Below are 26269 nucleotides of genomic sequence, written 5' to 3'. Positions count from 1 at the left end.
TTGTTGTTGTTGTTGTTGTTGTTGTTGTTGTTGTTGTTGTTGTTGTTGTTGTTGTTGTTGTTGTTGTTGTTGTTGTTGTTGTTGTTGTTGTTGTTACTACCGAGAAAGTGACAAACCTCTGTCGTTCGCTGTTGACTGTTAATGGCAAATTCAAGCAAATACGTCTAACTGTTCAAAGTGGAATTCTTCGAGACACCGTCATGTCGAGAACTTTTTAAAGTAAAGATCGATTGATACGGCTCTGAGAAACAGTGATTGCCTCGAAAGGCTCATTCATTCATTCATTCACTTAATCAAACAAAGGCTCTTGGTGACAACTACAATGAGTACGACAACAGCACCGGCAACGACAACGAGAATAAATAAAAAAGAAGTATCTCTTGTTACGGTTTCAGCCGCAGCAAAACACAGTCGACTTGTCTTGGACCCTATCTCGAGTCGGACAATGTGTCGTCAAGCGTGCTTGCTTCACGTAAAGAAAAGGACTCGTCCGCTCGATGAGTAAGATGAATGGTTCTCAATCATGCCATAGATCTTACTTATCTGACCAAGACAGCGGGCGGAAGACTCTTTGGGTTCTCTGTAGACTACACATAAAACTTTGTCTTCCTCTCGTTGCCCACGTCACCCGAGAGGGAATTGCTGCTTGTAACTGCTCTATGGGATACAACTTCTCGAAACCATTGGTCACTTACCTCGTCGGGCGCTCAGTACATCTCGTAACGCCAGCCAAGATCCACCATCTCCTGTGTCACACCACCCTTCATGGCTTTTGCGATTTGCTGCGGATTGCCCGAGTCAAGGCGTTTGTTCTCACGCAGAATCAGGTAGCGGTAGAAGGTGAGAGTAGCTGCGAATACGAATGCACAGCCCATCAACGTCGCAAATGCGGCGTAAAAGTGCGGAGCCGAATAGTACAGATACGAAGCCCAGATGTTTGAAGTGCCTCCGATGGCATTGACCAGGGCAGAAGCCGCTGCTCGTTTTGAGATCGGCCGCGCGAGGTGGAGATTGATGGTTTTGTAGAGGAGTATCTGGGGACCAACCGAGGAGAAGGGCAAAAGCATCATTGAAAAGTATCGTGCACCGACGTTGGTGGTGGCCATGGGTATGATGTACATGCATACGGCGATCGAAATGCAGCACAGGATGATTGGATACACCGTGTTCTTGCGATCCGACCAAAACGTGATCCCGTAGTAGACGAAGCCGGCCAGAACGTAAGGCGGTGCTGTGAGGAGTAAGCTGTCAGTCGATCCGTAGCCGAGCGAGTTGATGAGGGTCGGAAAATAGTTGGCAATGGAACCCTGGGCCTGTGAAAGCATGTTGCAAAAGATCAAAAGCAACAACTTGGGATCCGACAAAGCTTTCGCGAAGCCTCTCGCTACGCTCTCCTTTTCCGTGCCCTCTGCGGCCCCTGCTTCGGACTCGATCCGCCACACCGCCAGGTCACGTTCCGGCTGTGACAGTATGCGACTGTTGTGCGGGAACTCTGGCATGAGACAGGCGCAGATGACCCCAATGCCGACCGTGGCGCTCCCTTCGATAATAAACAACCATCTCCAACCCGCGATGCCGTGTGTTCCATCGAGCTTCCCTATTCCGGCGGCGAACAATCCACCAAAGGCGTTGCCAACTTGCTGCGCAATGTACAGCCCCGCGATGCGCTTCCCGAGCTCTCGCTTGGTGTACCAGGCCGAAAGGAAATAGATCGCTCCTGGGAAAAAGACGGCTTCGACCACACCAAGAATGACTCGCACCGCAAGGAGCTGACCATAGGAGTTCACAGCCGCCGTGGCAGCGGAAATACTGCCCCAGATAACCACGGCAACGCAGATGTACATTCCAGGCCGGGAGATCTTCGTAATGAGGAGGTTGCTAGGAATCTGGAATGGCAGGTACCCGACGAAAAGGATTGAAATTGAAGTGGCGAACTGTTCGGTGGTCATGTTCAGGTCTTTGGTGATTCCCTGTAGCTTAGCCGCTGCCAAGTTCTGGCGGTCGATATAGTTCAAGATGTACAAGATCCCAATCGTCGGCAGGATGAACAGATCGATTTTACGGACGAGTTTCTGGCTCAGAAGTCCCAACTCAGCATCATTGAACCTGTCGAGCGTGGCTGGTCTCGGTCTGGCTGCCATAGCCTGGAGCTCTAGCTGTCCTTCTTGGCAGGATGCAGCATCTTCAGTGACGCCGGTGGCCTTTCCTTTGTCGAGCTCCATGGTATGTCCCCCAGTATTCTCAGGAAGGGGTCCGGATGTTGGTGGAGGTGCCATGTTCACGGCCAGCAAGGTACTGCGACGGTCTTGTTCAGACTGCAGTAGCAAGAAGTCGACTCTGCCGACGCCGTCTGGAAAACTGGGGTGTGTGGTCGTAGAAGCAATGGCTTGGTTTCGCGCCGTCGGCTCTGTTGGCGGGAATGTTCCTGCACGCCTCAGCTGATGCTGCGTATGATACAGCTATAGCCCGGAAGACAGCTTGACGACTGGGTATATCGTTCCATCGTATCGAGAGGACCAAGCTGTCCTTATAGATGAGGTCGTAGGTCCTGACGGAGGAGCTCACCGGGCTCTTATCAATGCTAGAGTTCAAGTGCACGAGAAGGGAAAGGCTCGGCTTGAGTGGGGAATGTCTAATGGCCTCCGCCTCCGTAGACAAAGAGCCAGATGCATCTGCGGCTATAGTGCAACATGTGGACTTGCTGGGGATATTGGAAGACCTGACGATGGCTCTTGGTCGCGATACGATGTCACAACGATGCGAAACGGTCCTAGCACGCATCCTGCCGGAGGATTTTCTATTCGCCTACCCGCTCGCCTTACGACACATATCTTAAGCGACAACTCCATCAAAATTTTCTCTTTGCCATTACCCTCAAGTCTACGGAATCCGTGATTCCCTGGCCCGATGTTATCAAACCCGCAAGTCAGTCGGTGGCGACCTATGATCCATTGATGCTGTTGAGCACAGTGGTGCGCTGCTCCTCCCCGAATGCATGGGAGGAGCTCCTCCGGTGAGGAAAGATCCACTTCCGTCTTCGCCAGGATCCTAAGCTTAGCACCGCCTACACTCCTTATCAAAGGAGGGACTGAGGTTGGATTACAAAGTCGGCTTGATGTACTATGGTCTTCTCGTATAGCACTCTCCGTGGCCTCCAATCATCCATCGACTGCTTCGAAGGACTTGTGCTGTTTACCCATCTAGGATCAGAGCATATCGAGCGCCGGCGACCACACCATGGCAAAGCAAACAACAATCAATTATACCAGCGCCCACAGCACGGACATTCAGAATCCTCGGCTGAGGATTCTCAACAAACTCAAGAATGGAGAAGTTCCTATGTTGACGTTCATGGCTCTGCCATCTGTACGGATGGCACAGATTGTCGCCCTGACCGGAGTCGACGGCATTGTCATTGATTGCGAGCATGGCAACATTGGGGACGATGCCATGCACAATGCTGTCGCGGCCATCTCAGCTCTAGGAGTGTCGCCCATCATTCGTATTCGCGGTCCTGCCCACGACATCATCAAACGTGCTCTTGACACGGGTGCGCACGGAATCATGGTCCCTCAGATCAATACCCCGGACGAAGCCCGACAGGTGGTGGAATCAAGCAAGTTTCCGCCTCAGGGCATGCGCGGTCAGGGCTCAGCTTTCCCGGCGATCGCCCACGGCCTGAGTACTGCCGAGTACATGAAGTCCGCCAACGAGACCATCCTAACCATGGTTCAGATCGAAACATGCGCCGGCGTTGAGAATGTCGACAGCATAGCCGCCGTGCCGGGTGTGGACTTGGTCTTTGTCGGGCCCAACGACCTCGCGCAATCCCTCCTCGGATACGTGCCTGCGCGAGGCGATGAGGCAGAGTTCAACAACGCCATCGACAAAATCATTGCGGCAGGCCGCGCACACGGCAAGTGGGTTGGACGTATGGTGAACGATGGTGTGCTCGCAAAGGAAGCCAAAAAGAGGTATGATTTGGTCGCCATAACGGGGGATACAAAGGCAATCCAGAATTGGTACGTAGCTGAGCTCAAGATTGCTCGGTCCTGACAGTAAAGGTTGCATAAAATGCGAGGAGTCTTGTCTATCACATCGCCAAAGGGGATCAAATACAGTGCTGGACCGGGAGATATGAAACTTCTCCATGCAGTGTGCAGGTAGGGTTGCGTCTGATATTTACGCTCCCTGGTCCGCGAAAGACTATGTTGGTAGTATTGGATCATGACACCCTTTTCCTGACTCCCGCTCTGGAAACCACTTCTCAGCCGAACATAATCCTGGCCATCTATATCCAATTGTGGCGCCGTTGCATGGTTTAAATTCTGTAAATGAAAGTATTTATTGGCGTGAACTACATTTATTTGCACAATGACTTGGTGGAGCTCAGTTCTTCGGTCGTCTGTTGAAGACAAAGATTTGCCTTATTCTAGCTCATCTTCAATGGCCTCCTTACTGCCCGCCCACTGTTGTATCTTATTGTCCAAAATCACATCGCCGCGTCCCGAAAGATTATCAAACACCTACTGCGGAGCGCTTGGCGGATATTCCTTCTATGTTTTGCTGAAAGGAAAGACCTTCTCCCTAGTATTCTGAATGTCACACATAGACAGTCGTCCCAAGTGTACTACTCATGCTTGTGCAATGCACTCAATCTCAATGACGGTTCCATCGCCAGGAGGGACTGCTTGGAGACATGATCGTGATGGCATTGGCTGAGGTAAAAATCCGATGTACGCCTCGTTCATTGCTGCGAAATCTTTCATGTCGGCTAGGTACACATTGTACTTGACGACTCTCTCAAGGGACGATCCTGCCAGCTCAAGAACTTCCTTTAAGTTCTGTAGCGCTGTTCTCTGAGACAAGATTGGTTAATCTTCAAAACACGGGCCTGCTATACAGACGCCAAACTCACTGTTGCCTGTCTGATCTCTCCTGTAGCTGTTTGGCCTGCACAGAATACCAGGCCGGGGACTTTGACCGCGGGACCTTTCACAAAATGCATGAGAGAGGACCGCCAAACTTCATACGAAGAGAGACTTACAATTATGCGGTTTAGGAGGGAACTTTTCGCTGGATATCAGTTGTCGTGACATGTTGGGGCTGGTGACTTGAGGTGCAAAAGGTCGTGAATCGAAATCGTGCTCTAGATAGCAGAGTTGTACGTGAAATGATCTGGGAGGACAGAGATGTTGGATGCGGAAGCAGTGCGAGTCTAGTCCTGCACTAAGCAGGTGCTTCGGATTTTGTAGATGGACTCTCTCGTACGCCGACCATCTCCCTGTGCCTTTCCCTGGTCCTATCAATGCACCGTTGACGTTGGGAAACAACAGCCTTGCCCCCATTTGGTAGATTCCGACGGGTATCGGAGTGAGAGGAGCTCCTCTCGTGGGCGCTTCCGTAGGGGAAGCTTGTCGGTGACCTTGCACAATATGAGAGGAGCTCCTCCCACTGGCTCCACTTAATCTTCTCACGCGCACGACGCTTTCTCCCTACGCTCCGAGATCACAGCAGCATGGCCCAGTGAGCTCAGCACATGGTCGGAGATGAGGAACAGCGCCACCAGCAGGAGGAGCAGGAGGCGTACTTCGTTCCTGCTGGAGAGGACCTACTGGGTCAGATGCGAAGCGGTGCCGTTTCAGCTCTGCCCTATTCATCCCCCAGATATCCAACCTGGCCCGTCAGAACATCCTCCACGGCGCCTCGGTGCCTGATCTCCTGACTGAGGAGCTCAATCGACAATTCGACTGTCAATATGGGCCAGGCCACAGCTTGATGCCCCACGTGTGCTATAGAGGTATATAATTAAGTAGCACCGGCAGTGGACGCGGACACAGACGAGGCCAGTGAGCAGCTGTACGTCTCACTTCATCAGCAAAGCATGGCACCTACAGCTCCATTCAACCCACCTGCAGCGAATCTCCCAGGTAAACCCTTTGTTCCACCATGGATCCCTCCCCCCGTCACGGAAGAAAAACACGATTTTGCGGAGCTCACGTCGATTGATCTATCTTTACTTGACTCTGACGACCCTGCCGTCGCGGATGACCTGGTTCAGCAGGTCAAGCGGGCCATCCGTGATGATGGCTTTCTTTTTCTCGAGAACTATGGCGTCTCCTTGGAACAGGTGAGGGCTAAACCCAATATTCGGAGAGACTACAGGCGCTGATGAGCCGATCTCGAACACAGCTGCACCGTCAATTTGCTCTTGCCCAGTATCTGTACCACAACATAAGCGGAAAAGACAAGGAGCGGCTACTTTTCGATCCAGACACTGGCAAGTGGTCTGGCTACAAACATCCGTTTGGATTCAAGGTGGGTTGGTTCAACCCAGACCTCAAAATTCAGCTGTCTTGTGCTGATCATCCCTTTTCACGCCTCAGCGCCACCGCGGCACTCCCGATGGCATCGAGCAGTTCAACTGGTACCCACGTGAGTGGGAAGACATCGACCGAGTTCCACGGTGCTTGCACCCCTTCATGGATGAGATCGAGGACTTTTGCAACTATCTTACGAAATCAGTCAATCGTCGGTTGCTCACCCTGTTTTCGCGCGTTCTGGAGCTTCCCGACGATTACCTGTGGGATAATGTGCAATCGCACGGGAGCCCAACCGGGGAGGGCTACTTCCGGCATGCTCTGTTCCGTCCTGTGCAGAAAGGGACCCAAGAGGCGTCCAAGGGCCTTCGTATGCACGGCCACACGGATTTTGGCTTGACGACCCTGCTCTTTTCTGTTCCAATCTCCTGTCTCCAAATTTGGGGCCGTGACGAGAAGTGGTATTATGTGCCGTACAAGCCCGGAGCGCTCGTCATCAACATTGGAGACACCCTAGAAATCGTCTCAGGTGGACACTTCAAGGCAACTCGTCACCGAGTCTTCAAGCCACCGGCAGATCAGGCGCAGTCAGAGCGGCTTTCCCTGGTGCTGTTCAATAGCTCTGTCGGCGACTTGCGCATGGAACCCGTGAAAAGTACGTGTATCATCTTCATCCCTGATGCAGGGTAATTGCTGACGCAGTTGTGCACTAGCCTCGCCTCTCCTCCAACGAGAAGGCTGTGTGGAAGATCAAGGGGTGTACAGTGAGTTCAAAAAACGTACGCTCCAGGGGCAACTCGTGCCTACGAATCGTGAATGGCGAGAGATCCAGATTGCTACAGCGACGGATCCGACGGACACGACGCGCAATCGGATTGGCGCCGATCAAGTCCTCATCGACGGCAAGCTCATGCAGCAACGGGAGTACCTAGGCGTCAAGGTCGTCCTTCCCGTGTAGAAAACAAAAAGGCTGAAGGGGGGATGGAGTGGATGTGTCGCCATTGCCAACTTGCTGCAGCGTAGATATGGTGGATAGTTCGACCATCAAAGGTGGCTGTCGAGGTCTAGGCCGCACCTCTGATAGGACTTGGCTGCGAACGAAGCAGTGTGCAGAACGACTCTCTGTTAAGCTGTAGGAAAATTGTGTCGCTTACTTGGAGTTCTCCATATCGCCGACGACTGTGCTGAGAAGATAAAAGAAAGTGATCCCCGTCTCCGTGCGTCCTGTTCCGCCCCGATTAAACCCATCGACTGAAATGCCGAAAGCCGCACCATTGCCCATTGGTCTTTCTCAGTAGCCGCTTATCTTTTAATTGGAATGCATCCAAACCTTCTTCGCGTCTTATCAGTTGGTGCCACTCGAAAGTGCCCTTATAGCAGTATCCTATTATGTGTTCTGTCTACGGCTGGCTTCCTTTCATGATTCTACGACATCGACATCCAGCGATACGGATCTGACGTGTATGTGATCACTAGGGCATCTGAAGAGATATCAAGGGGATCTGCTTCGTGTTGTTCGGACCGAGAGCCAGCCCAGAAGGTAGTCTGAAGTGCATGACCTCCGCAGGACAAGTCTCGAATCGGCTCTTCTCTTACTGGGCCAGACACTGTTGTATCCCGCAGGCAGAGAGCCTTCTAGACAGAGCGCTATTGTCGGTGCCGTCAGCATGAGTTATCAACCCTTTGAGTGCCATGTTTGTCACCGCCGCTTCACGCGCAATGAGAACCTCAAGCGGCACGCTGCGCTGCATTCGCGCTCAAAGGAGGCTCCCTCGCACAGGTGTGACTATTGTACCACTACGTTCTCGCGGGCCGATCTTCGCCGCCGCCATATGAAGAAGGTCCATCTAGAAGGGGAAGACTCCCGGCCCACAAAGAGACTTCGGCAGGACACGTCGACACTCGGCCACGAGCCGGAGGAACAGGGATCTTGGCCCAGACAGCAGACACTGTCTGTGTCCCCGTCAGACCGCCAGTACGACTTGACCCGGACACAGTCGAGCCCTTACGGCTCGCTTCTGATGGACTACCCTTCTTGGAACCCCCGACCGCAGGACGAGCAAGGTCCAGTGCACCACGGTGCGCACCAGTACGGCGAAGACGGCACGAACCTCGCAAGTGCCAGCCCTATAAGCGATGGAGGCGACAATTCTTCGACCGACTCAGGCTCGGCAGGAATTTCAGCAGGATCGACACACATCAATCGACCAGTCTTCCACGCGGCTGACGGGGAACGAGGTCTGCAGTTGGGATCCTCGGCTCCCAAGCTCTCTTGTCACACTGGTGCTCAGCACACGAGCTCGTCGCCACCACCTCCTTCCACGGTCAGTCCAAGTCAAATCCATCACAGTTTCATTCCTCACAGGAAGAGCGTTTCTCCGTCAGAAGATCGGCAAGGCCATCGGAAAGACTGGTTTCCCTCGCCGGAGCAGATCGCGCGAGGCGTACACCACTACTTTGCACACGTCTCCAACTTTTTCCCATTTCTGCATCGACCGACATTCGACGCCGGTCGCGCCGCTGACTACTTGATTCTCGGCATGCTTAGTCTGGCGTATCAATATGACGAGGACCCGGATTGCGGTGGCGCACTCGGCTCGGGGGCGAGACTCTCTGCGCGCTGCTTCCACCACGCACGTGTGCTCCTTGACTCAAACGAAGAAGGCACGACAGCTGACTGGTCAAACAGCCTGGCCATGATCCAGGCGTATCTGCTGCTTCAGGTGTGTGCCATGATGTACCTCTGTGGCGGAGACTCGGCACATGGCCTGCGGATGCATTCCAAGATGATATTCCTCGCGCGTTCGGGGGGTCTGATGCAAACGGTCCCGAGCCCTGCCGCGGCGGGTGAAGATCTGGGGTCTCTGTGGCGAGAGTTCGTCACGGCCGAGTCTCACAAGCGGACCTTGTTTGCCCTCCACCAGATGGACGCGCTGTGGTACCAGTTCCTCTCGATCCCGCGGTCGCTCTCGCACCTGGAAATCAAACACGATCTGCCTTGTCCGGAGGATTGCTGGACGGCCGCCTCGGCAGAGCAGTGGGCGCACCGGAGGTTGCTCGCAGGGGGCCACGCCGGCGAGCCACCACCCATGCAGTACGGGGACGCCGTCCGACGCTTTCTCTCCGATGACCACCCGGACGTCGACTCGATTCCGGACTTTGACGCGTACGGGGCCGTCAACATCGCCCAGTTCATGATTTCCAGCGTCCGCGAGATTTCCGGCTGGCTGACCATGACCGGGCGGCTCAGCATCGAGAGGTTGGAGCCTCTGAGGTCGTCGCTGGAGGCCCTCCGCCCCCTCGTCCGCCTCCGGGTGGACGCGGGGAGGTCGAGGGGTTCGTCGGCCGTCCTGTGCGAGGCGACATGGCAGATGGCCATGATCGAGCTGCAGACGTGGTCTCCCGCCCACACCGGCGGCATCGTGGGAGGGAGCGTGGACGCGTTGCTGCAGGAGTCCACCCACCTCGCGCCGCCGTGCGAGTTCCTGGTCGAGACCGACACGGCCAGATCCATCCGGCCGCACGTCGACTGGTTCCTGCGCCAGGTCGACGACGCAGCGCCGGCCCCCGGCTCGGAACCGCCGTGGGTCCTCCTGTACGCCTACAAGGCGTTTCTGATCGCCTGGCGCCTGGTGTGCGGAGCCTCCGTGGGCGCGATGCAGGTCGTGGGCGTGGCCGACGGCGACGCCGAGGCGGCCATGGCCTGGGCGCGGAAGGCTTTTGGATCCAGAAGACACTGGCAGGTCGGGAGGATGATCCTGACGTGTTTGGACGTGTTGGCGGGACCACCCCAGGCGGTGGGTGTGTAGAAGACGAAAATCAAGATATCAGACATCTCACTCCCATCGTGAATAGAAAGTCCTGTTTTCGGCGGCCTCTCACGGGTTCCTGTTGTCTTGTCTCTTTTGAAGTTACAACAGTCAATAATAGTGTAACAATACTTTTGAGATCTGCCTTCTTCTGAGTCTCTCTCGCGTTCCTAGGTCAATGGCATAACACCCCCCGGCCGGGAGATGACGGTGATTCTAAACACACTCAATGAGTAATCAGTTGATCCTCATAAAACGTGAAAAAAAAAGAAACAAAAAAAAACAGAATGCAAAATGCAAAAGGAGATATAGCCATTGCTGCCATCCCCGTTTTCTTCCAACACAAACTCACATCAGGCACTGCAGACTCAGTACAACCCGCGTGCCAATCCATACCTAGCTAACAAATCTCAATATCATCGGTCGTCAGTTGCACATCTAATCTGATATCGTTTCTTCTTCACTGGGATCCCTTTCGATAACACCGCTGAATCGGCCCGTGCCACCTTCGAAGAATCCATCTTCCACAGCACCGAAACGCGCCAAATCATCTTGCCAACCAAAGGTCATGCCCCAGGCTTCCTCCAGGACTCGTTTCTCAACCGGATGGACACACTGCGTCAATGTGCCTAACCAAGGATACGGCTCGCCGTTGGGCGCGATGGTACTCAGCATGATATGCCGGCGAGAAAGATCATCACCTCGCTTGGCTCGAAGAACTCCGGCCGGGCCATTGTGGGTCTCTGCATCTTCACCTGCCCCTGCGGTTGAGGAGGATGGGACCTTGACATATTGTTGCATACGCTTGAAAAGACCCTGGTCCATAGGAACATGAGAATGCGCAAGAAGCGCGTTCTGGCTGTACCCCGAGATGCCAGTCTTCGGTAGTGATATTTTGACATAACCACAGCTCTTGAGAATCAGTTTCCGCACGTGGCCGCGGAATGCCCTTTTGGGTCGTGGATGTTGAATCTCGTCGATCATACCGGCATCGTACTTGCGCTCAAGCAATGTAACTCCTGGAGTGATGTCATCAAGGACCTGACACCAAGCAGTACTGGCTGAGAGCGTTTCATTGAGCCACGAAGATCGAGGCCACGCACAACGCGACCCGATGCCCTGAGCCAATATTCGATTGTCGATGCTCGAATCGTGGATGGCCGTCATACTGACAGAGTCGAGGTTGAGGGTGTGAAGACTGGTGTCCTTACTCTTTTCCATGAATGCTCGCAACATCCAAGGGGTAAACCAGCAATTTTTGAATTTGAGCTCGCGAACGTGATCGAACCTGGTCACCCATGGAGGTCGGGCAGGACGGTGAAGCCAGTCTCTAGGATCTTCCACGATTGGAGCGAACAAAACATGTTGGTTACGGGCAAACATGCCAACCGCATCTTCTCCGCCTCCGGCGTAACCAACCGTCAGACTCAACAGAGTCTCCAGCTTGGTGACGTGGAGTCTCAAGAACCGGGTGAACCTCTCGGCAGCCTTTGCAGGAGATATCAGCATATTCGTGGCAAAGGCACGGTCGCCGATGAGATAATCCTGCCGCCAGTCTGGACTGACTAGGATCTTTAAATTCTTCAGTCCCGGGAGAGACCTCCAGAATTCCTGCTGCTCCATCGATGGCAAAAGACCTGAGGATAATTTACTGATTCTGAGAGTGTGGATGTTGGTGAAGTTCTGCTTGTTAGTGATGACGGCCGTGGTATAGGCAGACAAAAAGGCCCGCTGAGCCCAAGCAGTCTCCATCAACCACTGAGCCTGTGCTTCTGTCAGCGAACCTGGAAGCAAAGGGGAGCAATAAGGGTGTGCAATTTTTGTGGGTAGCCGCTCATTGACGCCTCCCAGCTCTGCAGCGAGATTGTAACCACCAAATATCAGCGGCCACTGGCTCGGATGTGCACCAAGCACGCTTGCACTGTGAGAGTCGAAGCCCGGGCGAATCCGTCGAGTGCTAGAGAAAACCCCAATGTGCGCATCCTCAAAATCATTTGCCGGTTTACGCTTCTCTCGGAAACTCTCAATACTAGTAGTTCCAACATGATTCACGAAATCGATCTCGTCCGTGGTAGAGGTACTCGCTCGGTGAGGTGAATTTCCGGCGTCGTCGCACGCTTCTCTATTCAGCCATTTGGTAGTCTCATCGATGGTATTCTGCTGAGCCCAGTGGAAATATTGATTGCGTCCCAGGGTGGTCCACATGTCCTCGGTCTTGAATGTGTCGCCAAAGATCGCGCTGCCGTTCTTTGTCCGGCGCTGGAATAAAGCAAGATCAGATATGTCGGGCCCTTCTAGCCATCCATGCCCACTGTCAATGCAAAGTCCCAATTCAGAAGCTTTAGTTACGTGCTTCAAGGCTTCTCTGAGCAAGGGTCGATTGTGATCTACGAGGTCCTCTTGTGCTTGAAGGGAGGGATAACGTGGATAGTTCTCTGTCGGCCACGTAAAGCGTCCGAACCACGCGTCTTGTTCCTTTTCTATGACTTTCTCCGACGCGTTGGCGAGGCCATCCAGGTCGTACTCGAATGCTATCCCAAACTGGTTGATGTTATCTCCGTGTTTCTTCAGCACGGAATTCGAAGGAGGGTGCCCACATCTGCTCTCCCATCCAGTGTCATCAATGTCAAAGAATCTTTTGCCGAAATTCACCACAACATTGCGAAAGAGAATCGGCCCCAAACGTTGGGCCAGTGCTCGACTGACAAGACGTAGATTTCTTATATCCTGCGGAGAAAGATGCTGGGCGATGTCCATCCATCGATCTTCGTCAAAGTCATCGAGGCTTCGGTGTTGCTGCATCACACCAGACTTCGGCTTGAGTCCATCTTCACTACCGTATGAGAAAGAAACGGAGTCAGAGTCGGATATCAGGGCCAGAACGTCGGAAGGGTTTATCGGTCTTGCTCCTTCGTACCCTTGGAGAAACAAATCAAGGTCGTATGCCACAAGAAGTTGTTGCAACTTGAGTGATCCCGTGATTCGCTGCGCGCTTTCAAGGAAGTTTCTCTTCACTTCGGCCGTCAGCCGTGGTGGCACTATGCCTGTGTAGTTGAAACGGGATGGCACAGAGGATGGGGGTATTAATGTCCCTATCAAGGCTTGACCAACATCTCCTTGCGCAGAGCATGCCTCGTCAGAACCGCTCATGTTCCAAAAAAAGCGATCAACGAATTTTGACACATCAATGACCACTATTTGTGCTTCATCTCTGCCGGGTTGTGTATTCTCAAGGCGGGGTTCGGAGAGTGAAGTGTGTCTCGGTAGATAGTTTTGCGGATGCTGGTTGCAATTAGGTCGCCGTGGGATCTTGCTGGGGATCCTAAAGGTGGGCGGCGAGTTGTGGTCTGGACTAGCAACATGCTCGGTATTGGATGGTAAACCATCTACATTTGCATCGTTCGGCGAAGATTCGACAGGGCCCTCGCAGAAAGTCTGCCTTGGACGAAGTCTGGTGCGCAAATGATCTGGCACATTGTGCTTTTGAATAGGTAGCTGACTAGGTACGTCTCTGACAAGATGCCGTCGAGTTTTCGTATGTTCTTCGAAGTGGCTTCTCCTGTCTGAATCGGTAACGGTCTCAAACGACGTCGCAGAATGGTATGGGTCAGAGACGTTGTCCCGACCAGCAGAGACACCCGGACCTTTAACAGACTGAAGGAATGGATTTTCAGAGTCACGGGGAGATTTGGTACCGTCTTCTCGATTGCTCTTGGCATTGGCATCGGAGTAAGGTGAGGCATTCTCCATCTTACCTCGGTCCTTGTTTTGGGCCTTGTTCGATAGACGTTCAGACCGTCGCAAGGCTGCATTCACTAACAGACTCCTTGGGGCAGTGCTCTCCATAGGATGAGGTTGTTGACTCTGGAGGAGGGAGGCGCTTGCTATGGAAGGTGATGCGTTTAGACCCGGAATGTGTGCAGACGGCGCCCGGTGTATGGACTGCTCGTCTGCAAATGCACCCTCGACAGAAGATTGCAAATGGTGCGTCATGTTTTTCGGGGGCCCGTCATTCCTGCTGTCGCCAGGAGTGTGGTTATAGCCGGGGCGGTGATGAACACCTGGTTGCGCGGCATCGGCGAGGTGGGGCGTTTCAACCATCTTGCCTTTGCCCTTGCCAGTGTATATGGTGGCAGACTGCCTCAACTTGTCTATCTCTTCCCGCAGAAATTGTGCCAAAGTTTTCGGTCCATAATCCGTCGCGAACAAGTGTTTGACGGAGAAGTCGACAACGTTGGAGGGGATCGTGCGTTGAGGAAGCCCTCTGGAGGGCGGATGGTACAGGTTCCAGCCATCTTGTAGCTGCTCTGACAATGATCGCGATGACGACGAGGCAGAAAGCGTATCCTCGTTGCTAAAGTGTATTCGCTCCGAGCGTCTCAAAGTCATGGCTGGGTGCTGCGCCCACGATGTTCATTGAGCTCGGTTCAAGGTTGTGGGAGATTCTTAGCAGGGATCTCAAATGGGAGGCGAGGGAAGAGAGGACTTCGACCTGCATATTTGTCGAGAAAGATTCATCGCTGCAGATGTGTCAGTCAGTGAAGTACCAGGGTCGTACTTCGGCGGACACTTCAATTGTTTTTGGAGATGAAGTTACTTTAGGTGGATGCGGAGGAGCCAGTGTCGACTACCTACGAGTAACAGACTTCCAGGCAACTCAGTAAAAACAAATGCCTACTAACTAGTATTCCACCAATTCAAACCGTGCTATTATTCACCTCAGGCAGCTGTCTCGGTGTTCTGTTCTGCCCTGATGAGCAATGTTACTCGCTGCGACGCTTTTTCGCCCCCCGCGTGTACACGATAATCCTCATACTCAATCCATCGGGTCCCCAGCTTTCGCTTAGGTACGAAAGATACTTACGATACTCGGTACGAGGCGTTGCGATGTAACGATATCCAGAAACAGGGAACAGGGATTCATCGTCCAGTGGCGTGGCGCGAGCCGCAGCCTCTGAAATTCGGAACTTGAAGAAATCGTTTCCTCAATCTGGTTGACAGTTTTGAATTTTCTTTGTTGGTCTATTCAACCAAAAATTACAAGATTAAGCTATTGTAGTAAGCAACCCCCTTGCCATCGTAGGCGTGGCTATCATGCAATGTACATTGTATCCTCGACTTTGACACAGTCGAGTTGCATCCATCATAAAACTGGAGACCATGTAACGGCTCATCGTCTGAGCACTAATCCTGCATAGTCCCAAAATAGTTGACCAAGATGAACTCTCATACTCAAATATTTCTCCCCCTGAGACACAGATCTCGGCACCTCAAATGTCTGGCACTCATTGCTGGAAGAGCAACAATGTCTGTCCAAACAAGTTGGTGTGATCGTGCTCGAAGACCTCTGGAGTGCCATCGACATTGATCATGTTGGTTGATGCCTTGGTGGTCAAGCCATACAAGTTGACATTGGTCGAACACTGGATGTCGACCATGTTCTCCTGGCACGACTCCGTGTCAAGGCATGTTTGGATGTAATTGTCAAAAAAGCTGTAGAGGCCTCCTCCGTACATGTACACGTCAGTCGAGTCCACGATGCGAAGACCCCAGGTCTTCTTACACGACTCGGTGGTGCAATCGGCAAACGTGGGATCCGAAAAGGCCGCATTCGGAGTGAATCCTCCCTCGAGGGCATTGGGACTAGCCTGCATATATGCCGTCTCCGTCTGGATAGCTCCCATGAAGACATTCTGAGCATTCGCAAGCTGATAATTGTATAGTTGGCTGTGCTCGGAGGAAGTGCCATACAGCCATGTTGGACCTTGACTTTCCACCAGCAGGCCGCGGCCATTGAAGATATCCGTCTGGTTATGTGTGGAGATGTCGAGCTCATGATCAGCAACCCAGAACCAGACATTCTCGAGATATGCAGTGGCTTGCTGGGTGATATGCATCATGAGAAACGAGCCGGCACATTCCGGCTTGAATTGGAATGACCCGGTCACGTTGGCCTGGCAAGTGTCTTGTTGCAGTTGAGTGCCTGCAGTCCCACCAATTCTGAAGTGCGCATCCCACATGCCGCAAGATCCTTGAGACGTCTCAGCAACGTTCCACTCCATCATGATCGCGCCTGGCAGGGCTCCCATGGTCTCGAAAATGAGATCGGAAATCTCCACGGATCCTGTATCGCCTGGGGATCCAACCTGGAGAACTGGCTTGGGGTGATTGACATCCATGAATGCCGAGCCTCGGGCCATGATCAGCGGCCAGATCTCACCGGTGATCTTGATGTTCTTGGGAATCTTGAGAGTATCCGTCACCACGTAGGCCCCATGGTCAAAGTAGACGATTTGGTCTTCAGTCGCGCTGTTCAAGATCTGCTGCAGTGCGGTAGTATCATCGGTAGAACCATCGCCCTTCGCTCCTTTTGACTTGACACTGATGAATGACGAAGCGGGTATGTTCTCATATTGCGGTTTCGACCGTTCAAATACCGCGTTGCCATTCATGAGGGCCGCAGGCAGCGTGGGATTGGTGAGTCCTTGTTGCACTCGCGAGGATTGAAGTGCGACTGGAGAGGCCGCACAGGATCTCGACGTAGCAGTGGCCACGGAATTGGTCGAAGTAGAGTTGCCTAGAATAGTTGCATTTGACGCCGCAATAGGAGCAGCGCTGGCATCAGAGACTGGTAGAGGCGACACCGTCACTGTGGTGGTCAACATGGGGACATTAGCGGTCGGAGAGAGGGTCACTGTCGTCGTCGTTGTGGTCGCGCTACAGTCCGAAGAAGTAGTGCTTGCTGCAGCTTGAGGCTTTCGTTTGACAGGCTGATTACCCGAGGCAGGGTGGTAATAGTCGCCTTGACCCCATGATCCGACGACGCTTCCTCCAGCAAGAATCTGGTCAGCGCCATTCGCACCAACAATTGCTTTTTGCACGGTGCTGAAATCTACATTCTGCAATGCCAGAGTGCCTGCACTGATGGGCTGGCTTGTCACGTTATAAGATGTCTTGATTCCAATTGGAGTGTTTGACATGACACTGTCCAATACAACTACGGAGCCGACAGTTTGATTGACACCGTTTGATAAAGTGGACATGTCGATTCCGACATCGCAGTTGTTGATGCTAAGAGACTTGAATGTCCAGAGCCAGTTCCAGTTCATGAAGACTGCCGTATTGCAATTGTTGAATGTCATGTTGCGAGAGGTAAACTGCTGATTGCCGAGGAAGGCGCCGTAGTTCCCGCCATTGAAGACGAGGTCGCTCATGAAGCCTCCAGATCCATTGTCCATGAATATCCCTTGCTGCTTGTTGGCCGGGCTCTTTGGGGCCATATTGAAGACAATGTTCTGAAGGCTGGTGGCCTGCGCAACTTGCCAGTGGATCCCAGCACCCTTGTCTTCTGGCATTTGCGTGATGTCTATGACAAAATTGCGGATCTGCCGGTAGAAGTTGTTTTGGTTGGTATACCACTGCGCTCCATTGCCTCCAGGAATGTAGGGGTCAGTATCGAGAACAGCTAGGCCTTCGAAGTTGGCAGTGGCGATGATGGTTGGAACGTTCACCGCATCACCCACGAATTGTGTGTAGTAGTACTGGACGATCGGTGCCGAGACTGCATATTTGCCTGGAGGGAAGTAGACAATCGCAGGGAGCGTGGTTGAACTGTCGCAGCCGAGACCACATCGAGCACCATCGGCAATAGCATTGTTGATTGCTGTGGTATCATCCGTCACGCCGTCACCTAACAGCCATTAATCTCAGGACAGAGATGAGAGAGAGAGAGAGAGAGGAGGCAGTGTGACATACCAACTGCTCCATAATCCTTAACATTCCGAAAGATTTTGTAGGCTGAATCAGAACCAAACGCGACAGTGCCCTGTCGTTGGATCTGCGCCAGCCAGTAAGAAGAAGCTTGCTGCCGTGGCTCCAAGGATTGTTCCTGAGGTCGCGGCATTCCCATGGCAATCCACGGGAGAAGAAAGAAGAGGTAGAGGTACAGCATCTTGATCGCCGGATCAAGTCGCTTCACGGCAGCTGTTGAAAAGCTTTCCAGGAGAAGCGAGAGTACGATTGCAACAGTAAACTGAAGGAGCTTTAAAAGTTAGGGCGACCAGCACCCGGAGAACAGTCTGTGACGGTGACGGCGACGGTGGTCCGATGACTGAGGCGAAAGGTGGTATATTGCGGATCGAGGTCTCCAAGTCGACGGCCCTGAAGTGAGGTTTTCTTTCCAAAGAACGCGACTGCCTTGCGAAACAGACAATAACAACAACAATGGGCAGGTATTGAAGAGAACAGGCAGTGACGAGTGACCGCCTGCAGTCAGAAGATCAATCAGTCGCGATGGCAGGTGCGACAGAGCACGTGCCAGGGCGGTGAGCAGGTGTTGTGCCAGCAGGACAGAGGCAAACGAGTGGAATGGTGACCGCGTGGATGGATGAACAGAACAGAACGAGCGATGTGCACGAGGACAGAGAAAGGAGAGAAAGAATCCCAAGGCAAGTGTATAGCACAGACTCGACGACGAGCAGACTGCAGTATAAATGAGGGTGCAGGCGGTGAGTTGCCAACGTCGTGCTGCTCGCATCCATTCATTGCACGGCATTTCTTCCTCTGCTGTCGGTGCCAATTTCAAGCTGCCCTGCGTTTCCACTTCCACACCCACCGTGGCCTGTTGCATCGAGAGAGAACAAAGAGAGGCTGGTCAACGTCTCCGAGTACTCGCTGTCGATCCTGGCTCCTTGGTTCTCCGTTTCTCGTCGCCTGCGCTGGCCGCCACCGAGTCCAGGCTGGCGGTGGTGGTGCTGATTCGACTGATATAGGGACCATAATGGCTCCTTAATTCACAATCAAGCTCCGTTGTCCACTCGTCAATTCCTGCGCCACAGAGCATGGCCGAAGTACGGAAGGAGAACAGAAGCGAAAAGAGGCGGACGAAGCTGGCATCTTGACCAAGTTGATGAACATTGGCGTCTCCCACCCAGCCGATTGGCTCGCCCCGGGACGCGATGAAACACCCCGAAACTCCTGGTGTTTGACAGCAAACAGACGCCGGCCGTCATTCTACGGGCATCGCGGCCCAGCAGCGACACCTCATTTCACAAGGTTACAATCAGATGGCAAGATCAGGATCTGGTCCAACACATCGCCGGCTAGGTCTGGCCCAGCTGGCTGATGTGTCGGGACACATTTACAAGAGACAGATTATAGAGCAATGTCACGCTGCCTGCAACCGTCACGATGATTGTTCATTTGACCTGGCCGTCTCCCGCCGCGTCACTCGTCGCAACCACCTCACAGCCTCTGCTCACACGCGTAACCTAGGCGAAAATTTGCTTCCAGCCCATTTCCTTCTTTTGATCGTCGCCCTCCACCCTGCATTCCTCGCTGGCCCAAATGATCACATTCTCTTCAGCCAGGGCAAATTGAGAAGCTTGGACAAGTCCAACTGTTTGGGCACGGTTAGCCAGATGAAGTATCCACGTGCAATGTCGATGTCAGGCGGCAGTGTGATCAATCCTAATGGGAGCTAGTGTGTTCCTGACCGCAATAACAAAAATGATGGCGAACGCATGTCCCGCCTAGAGTTCTTCAAGGGCGTAGTTTTGTAACGTTCTTGTCGATAGCACCACCTTGCAGATGAAGGACGCAACTAGATGTAAAGGTGCGCCGCTAAACCGACTTGACTCTGTCTGTGAAATACCATGTGACAGGGTTTCAGTCCTTTCGCCCATCCTGTGCGTCAACCTGGTGCCGTGTTCTTGCTGAAGCTTCCGTTGCTAACAGCTTTGTCGAAGAGATCCACGGGTCCACCATCAAGCTCTCGATTTACATCCACGATACTCGGGAGCGTGGCTGTGTCTATAGGCCGGAACTGTGTGCCCTTCTCGGAAGGCCATTGAAGTATGCCGTAGCCGTTGTCTATCACGATCAATACATCGTATTTCCGGCCAAGTCTGCCCAGGCCGTGCCTTATGCTACAGGCTCACGACACGGTCTCAAGGATCCGATAATGTCGATACGGTGAAGATGACATTGGTTGTAAACCTTCTCCCATGGCCTGCGAGTCTTCAGTTGAGGCTAAGTGTCATTTCTTGCTTTCGCCAGTATCCCACTCTGATGTAGACTTCGCCCCGGAAGCTCAGATCGATCCTTTCATCCTCCCTAGGCATAGCTGGCAAGCGAACATCAAATCCAGGGTCGTTGAATGATCTACAGGGCAAAGGACAAGTAGAAGGAACACTCCGTATATTCCGAGTGTAGAGCGGATCTTTAAACGTCTGCAAAATGGACGCAAGGTTCTGCCTGGCACCACCAGGTAACGTTTTTTGAGTCGAAGACGGCTTGATAAGTTTGCAGAAGGCGTCCAACAATCGGGAAATGGCTCCCTAGAGGTCTTTAACCCTCATTGGGTCCATAGAACAACACATCCTTATGTCGCATATCAGCAAAGATATCTTCTGGCGGCATGTTGAGCATCTTGGGTTGCAACGGGTCAGGATTGTAACTCACATTTTAACCTTTCAGGTGGTATTAGGGGCCGCTGCGCTTTAAAATCACCCCACCGCATTGCACTCAAGCCACAGAGCCAGGACAGGGTGCTGTGCCGCGTAATCCTCAGAGCAGTGATAAGTCGGACAGCCAGCGAGTGGAAACCTTCCTCTGCACCGCTATGCGGCTGGTGTCGTGAGTTGTGAAGAGGAACGGCTTGTGAACTAGATGCTAGTCAGTTCTGTAGGCAGTCATTAGCGATCTGCAGTCGTCCGGATCAGACCTGGACCCATGTCTGCTTGATGAACACGAGGAATTTTCGGAGAGAGAATCAAAATCGCGCTTTGAATGGGATCCGTGAGTTTCTCACTAGAGAGCTCTGCAAGGTGAACCGCCCCCAGCTGCGTCCTCCGTTCCTCGCTACGAACTAGGGCAAGGGAGCTCGTCTGTTCCTATGTCTTGGAGGAAGACTGGTGTGGTCCAGTCACTAGGAGAAAACTTCCACGAATTGCATCTCGGAAAAATTCAACCCTTGAAAACGAGGCAGGCGGTGGCAAAAGAGCCAGCCACTCGGAAGACCCTTGCTCGAGCATCCTGGAGGGTCTAACCATGCAAGAAATTCATCAAGCAAGCCCCCGGGGCCATATAAGCCACGACAAGTTCTCGCCATTCGGTCAATTCTGGGTGCACCTTCGGATCTGTGTGCAACGTCACACAGCATGATGCAAGAACAAATTGAGCCTCGCTTGAATCTGGCGCCAGGTCTGCGTTTTCGGATACCGTGGCACATGACCAGTGTCGTGGGGGTTTAGCCACGGGGTCGTGTTGTGACAAGGGCTATCTTGCTCGTACAATACCCGTGGCCATGCTTAGTCACGTAATGTGTGAATTTCAGAACGTTGTGGGCAGCGTGAAAATGCCGGTGGATAGGAGCGCGGAAACGAGGCCGAGGCTTGCTTGGTGAGGTGTACAACTCAAAGCAATACGAGGTGAATCGCTGCGAACTTGTTAATTTTACCTTGCGCGTCCTGCTGCCGATGAGAATCAGGGACCAGAACCTTTCGTGTCGAGGTCTGATCAGAGTTTGGGCGGGTTTGGCAGAAACTAGAAGGGCCTACGATGCTTGCATCATAAGATCCTATAGTCGATCGAGTGTGGTTGAGACAAGTCAGATCTCGCTTCGGGCCGTGGGATGCGAGGTTTTGATGGGCTGAAAAGCATCGTAGGGTTTGCAGCCTCACTAGCTTTGCATTTCCGGGTTTCTCTTCACCGCCTGCATTGCGTCAAGCCCCGAGAAAAGGATGGACAGGGGCCCAACTGGCGGTGAAGCTCGCTGTTGACATGCATGAACCTTCGGACAACGTGCATGAACACCGGATTGTAGATCACCCGCGGCGAGGTACAGCGAGGTACCACGAAGTCACCAGGAAGAGAGTTGCCCAGGCACTCGTAGACGGTGGTGGAAATGCGCTCAGAAATCAATCGACGCTGGTGTCGTCAAAATTGCACCAGAGAATTGACGTCATTGCCAAGAATGGCCAGAGATGTGAGATGCGTTGAGGCCGTCGAAACAGATTCACCACGATGGCTGCGTACTCATCCTCCATCCTCCATCATCTAGGCCTACTAGCCTGGGCCGCGCGACGATTGGGGCCTCACAGAAGCAGCTGGGCTTTGGGCGCTGGACATGACAGATCGTCCAGGCACCGTGGGCCACCCCCGCGCTGCGACTTGTTTAGGGTGTCTGGAGCTACGGGCGGAAGTGAAGCCCTGGCTTCCGGGCAGCATGAGATATCTCCATCTTCATTCGCGCTCCCTCAACGACATGACTGTTTTGGTAGAGTCGTGTGTCGCGTTGATATGTGCTATTTCATCGACATGACAGACACCAGGACTGGATGTTGTCGGCACTCAATTGGCAGTACTAGTTCATCTTCTTTGTACCAATAAGACTTTCCCTCCCCCGATGCCTTAGCTGCTTTCTCTGGAGGAAGCAGAGAGAAGGAAGAAGAGATCCTGCTATAGATGATTGGTGACAAATCGATTGCTCTCCGGGTATTTTCCCTTTCAGTCCACTCGACACGCACAAGCGGTTGCGACCACTGACCTTCGAAAGTACAACGTCTCAGTGCCGGGGGAGATACAACTCTACCGCATATGCTGTCATTCTCGCGGTGGTTGGAATTACTGCCTCGAGTATGCGCATGAGAGAACTGTTTTGTTGCCGCACAGATGCATGTACGGGCAGCGAAAACAGAACTGTGACAACGCTTATGCTTTCACGGTAAGCTGATCCTCTGAAGTAGGCCATAAATGGACATTTTGCTCCGCGACTAGTACTGGAAAATTCAACCGTCGAGAGTAGCGTGTAATCAGCAGATCGTTGATCTTTTATCAGCGCCGACGGGCTTCCTTCGGGATATGATTGCTTCTCATGTACCTCAAATGTACCTATCTTTACTCTCCCGACGCCTACAAACGTTCATGCTGGACCAAAATAATCGAGTTGACCGAGATTTGCACTCTCTGGGACTCTTCAGCAATCATGGTAGCAAGTGATGCGGACTTGACGTTGGTCAGCCGGATCTCGAGCGGATACGAAGGGCGTAAAAGCCTAGTTGAACACGATGCACGACAAAATAAGCCGGACTCGTCGTCAGATGCACAGTTGATGCACAGGGAAAGAAATCAATACGCCCAAGATGGTCGCTTACAGCAAGGTGTGGGGGTGGATGGCACTAGACAGAGCGAGGGTTGAACGCCACCATGCACGATGCATGGCCACTCCATGTAGGCAGCACACCACCCTGGATAAACCAGGTCGGTGCCCACCATTCGTGGGCGAGTGCTCGTGCGTGTCGCGAACATTTGAAAAACAATCAGCATACCCTGTCCTGAATGAGACCAAATTTTTCAGGTCATGGAGAATGTGTCAGTTCAAGTCATCTTTCCTTGCCCCAGTGGTCTGACTCTAGACTCAGACTCCAGTGAGCCGCATTCAAGCTGGAGTCTATCAGGATCGATGCCCTGTGATGTTTTGGTCACGGAGGTGAGGAAGGGCTCGCTGTGGTGGGTTAACGCCAGAAATTATTATCCGGCCTCGTCAGCTTCCCGTATCTCGCCGCCTCGTCAAAGGTTTCCCGAGTGTTGAGCTTCGGCGCGATAGTGGCGTTCAGACAGCTTTTCTTCGGCCACCGGGCTTCATTCTCGTTACCACAGCCGAGTCGGCAGCATTCCTTTCAGTAAAATAAGCCAAAACAAGCCGTCGATGCCTGGACAAAAGGTCACTTGGCTGGTACTGTGTTGCGCTGATCTGCCAGTACTCAGCGCCACATGGCCACAGGGGAAGTGATCAGCAGGTGACGTCGCTTGCCCCTTGTTTCAATATCCGTCTCCAGTTTGTTGCTGATCTCTTCATGTTGGAGTATTCATGTTCCAAAGACGGCTCGCTTGGACTTGAGCACATGTCTCCAGAGCGCACACACTCGCCTGCGCTGAATCCTCGGGTGTAGACCGAGGAACTATAAGGCGTAAAAATCGCCCTCGAACGGCTAGAGAGGGAGCATGCCTATTGTGCGGCTGCAGCCAGAGGCGACGGCCGGACAAGAGCGGGTTAGATTTCCAAGCTATCTGTTGTGATCGGAGCACGTCCTGCGGGTGATTCCGTGCTGAGTCGTCCTTGTACAAACGCATTGCGCCATCTGGGGCTGGTGGATCGTCAGAAGCACAGACCTGGCGCCCATGCACAGTTCCGTTCTGGGCCGGACCCCTGCTGGACAGGTGCAGCTGATCGCTACAATACGAGCGAAGGCGAGGGACGTGGGCGAGGGGCAAGGGTGCTCGTAAAAGCCAGGCTCGAAGGTACGGGACGACCATAGACGTCTTTCATGATTGAGTTCGAGATGAACGTTCGCCAAGCTCGAAGACGTTCTCTCAGACGATCTGCCGACGCTTTGGTAATGATGTTCGAGGCCGGATGACCTCGAGGGGTTCGATATTATCACTCATGATCATAACTACCCCATTATAAAGCTGTGCGAGTCTTGCAGCCTCCAGCAATCGTCCCCTTGACGGATTGGGACATGGTGCAGTTTCGTGAAATTCAATCTGGGATCGAGAGCAGAGCGTCGTGGCTCGCAGATTGGTGGACCTATGAGACCGAGGGTAGAGCCCTCTCGTGTGGAGGGAGGAGCACCATCGACGAGAATTGGCGAGCAGTGTGGGGCGACGGGCGAGAATGGTCTTAAAACAAGAGAGTTGTTGATCTCTTGACGCACTGACTACTGTAGAGTAGTGGATTATTGGAGAGGTGGTTTTGCAGTTCGCTGATGGAGCATGCTCGGCGCGCTGTTCAGCTTTCAACACTTTGAGGTTAGCAACTGCCGCCCTGAGGCAAGTTTGACGGGTTGGATTTGCACGAAGTGGTCGATGCAAAGCCAGCGGCGAATGAGGGAATGATGGTGGAGAAGCCTGATTCTCGTGAACGCGGCAGACAAAATGGAGACGACGGCGAGTGAGCAGCAACTCCTCGTGCCTCCGTACACAAATTCATTGTTGTTGGGGAGTGCTCGTGTTGCGGATTATGATCATCCTCCTCGTCTTCCCGGCAGTCCTGCTAGAGGCTCCAACCGAGCTTCCTCAGAAGTACCTTGGGTGGCTGTGTGAGAAGGCGTCCAGTGCATGTTGATTACACGATGCACCTGAGCGTGAGCGTGAGCGTGAGCGTGAGCGGATTGCAGCTGCGACAATCGGCGACTGAGTTTAGCATGTGTGATATGAGTACGTGTGTGCCGGACATGGTGTAGCCACAGGCCTGCAAAAGTGTGGTCCTGAGAGGACCTGTCAGCGGCTGCATGACCAGCCACCAGTCGCTAAAAGGGCCGCCTAGAAACCCACCACTCAGTGCCAGGCATCTTGCTTGCGCTCTTCGTCGAACCTACTGTACTTGTGGTTGGATGTATGGGTGTGCACATCCTCGGTCTTCAATCTTCAATCTTCATTCTTCACCCTCTGGTCGCTGCGTCGCCGGATTGGAAGAATGGTCCGGCACCGAGGATTGGTGTCGGAGTCTGAACACTCCACCAGGACTAGGACGCTGCAGGAGGCAGGGAGTATGATGGCGGAGGAGGAATGCAGCCGCGCTCAACATGCTGTAATCTGCGCACTGAGGTAGCTCGTCTATGCGTGCCTGTTGGAGCCTGGTAGCGCTGCGGTTAAATCAAGGGAGGCGATGCAGCGGCTGCAGGTGTCATGACCGAGACGGACTGATGGTCTGATCGAGATGGTTCGAAGGCCACACAATCAAGAATGGTGTGTTCTGCACGCGACGAGAAAAATGACGCGGGTCATTAAAGTTCAAGAAATGAGAGTAACTAAGCCTGGAGCGAAGATCTTGTGAAATGATGGTGGTGGTGGTTTGTTCGTAGGTCGACACCTGTAGGCTGTAGCTAACTTACGAGCACGAGCCCTGGGTGGCAGATGCGGCGGCTATCGGCACACGGTGAAGACCAGATACAGCAACGTACTTCTGCAATGCTAGTTAGGCATGCAGGCGTCCCTAGAGCCTCGCCCTATCATTGCGCCTCAGCAGAGTCTGGTCATCCTGCTGCTGATGAAATACATCGTCAGGAAACACGCATGCGCCTGCCATGGCCATGCCGAATGCCATGCAGCAGTCACCGAGCACATCAAAAAGTGGGC

General features: G+C 53.1%; 7 protein-coding genes across 7 annotated transcripts; 3 read left to right on the top strand and 4 right to left on the bottom strand.

Moving 5' to 3' along the window:
* Positions 1 to 707: 707 nt before the first annotated feature.
* Positions 708 to 2276, bottom strand: PV08_03608 (uncharacterized protein; the record flags this gene model as incomplete). The annotated part of the gene is made up of 1 exon (XM_016377960.1): positions 708 to 2276. One exon carries the CDS (start codon positions 2274 to 2276, stop codon positions 708 to 710), a length of 1569 nt encoding a protein of 522 aa, XP_016239530.1.
* Positions 2277 to 3237: 961 nt separating this feature from the next.
* On the top strand, positions 3238 to 4056 carry PV08_03607 (uncharacterized protein; the record flags this gene model as incomplete). The annotated part of the gene is made up of 1 exon (XM_016377959.1): positions 3238 to 4056. One exon carries the CDS (start codon positions 3238 to 3240, stop codon positions 4054 to 4056), a length of 819 nt encoding a protein of 272 aa, XP_016239529.1.
* A 578-nt stretch (positions 4057 to 4634) lies between these two features.
* PV08_03606 (uncharacterized protein) lies at positions 4635 to 5099 on the bottom strand (the record flags this gene model as incomplete). Its single annotated transcript, XM_016377958.1, has 3 exons — positions 4635 to 4859; positions 4919 to 4992; positions 5048 to 5099. 3 exons carry the CDS (start codon positions 5097 to 5099, stop codon positions 4635 to 4637), a joined length of 351 nt encoding a protein of 116 aa, XP_016239528.1.
* A 785-nt stretch (positions 5100 to 5884) lies between these two features.
* On the top strand, positions 5885 to 7278 carry PV08_03605 (uncharacterized protein; the record flags this gene model as incomplete). The annotated part of the gene is made up of 4 exons (XM_016377957.1): positions 5885 to 6130; positions 6193 to 6318; positions 6387 to 6975; positions 7034 to 7278. 4 exons carry the CDS (start codon positions 5885 to 5887, stop codon positions 7276 to 7278), a joined length of 1206 nt encoding a protein of 401 aa, XP_016239527.1.
* Positions 7279 to 7987: 709 nt separating this feature from the next.
* PV08_03604 (uncharacterized protein) lies at positions 7988 to 10129 on the top strand (the record flags this gene model as incomplete). The annotated part of the gene is made up of 1 exon (XM_016377956.1): positions 7988 to 10129. The coding sequence occupies one exon, from the start codon at positions 7988 to 7990 to the stop codon at positions 10127 to 10129; it is 2142 nt and encodes a 713-aa protein (XP_016239526.1).
* Positions 10130 to 10567: 438 nt separating this feature from the next.
* PV08_03603 (uncharacterized protein) lies at positions 10568 to 14518 on the bottom strand (the record flags this gene model as incomplete). Its single annotated transcript, XM_016377955.1, has 1 exon — positions 10568 to 14518. One exon carries the CDS (start codon positions 14516 to 14518, stop codon positions 10568 to 10570), a length of 3951 nt encoding a protein of 1316 aa, XP_016239525.1.
* An 896-nt stretch (positions 14519 to 15414) lies between these two features.
* PV08_03602 (uncharacterized protein) lies at positions 15415 to 18080 on the bottom strand (the record flags this gene model as incomplete). Its single annotated transcript, XM_016377954.1, has 2 exons — positions 15415 to 17819; positions 17885 to 18080. 2 exons carry the CDS (start codon positions 18078 to 18080, stop codon positions 15415 to 15417), a joined length of 2601 nt encoding a protein of 866 aa, XP_016239524.1.
* Positions 18081 to 26269: the final 8189 nt, after the last annotated feature.

This window comes from Exophiala spinifera, assembly GCF_000836115.1.
Source record: "Exophiala spinifera strain CBS 89968 unplaced genomic scaffold supercont1.2, whole genome shotgun sequence".
NCBI lineage: Eukaryota > Fungi > Ascomycota > Eurotiomycetes > Chaetothyriales > Herpotrichiellaceae > Exophiala > Exophiala spinifera.
This window is presented reverse-complemented; position numbering and strand designations above follow the sequence as displayed.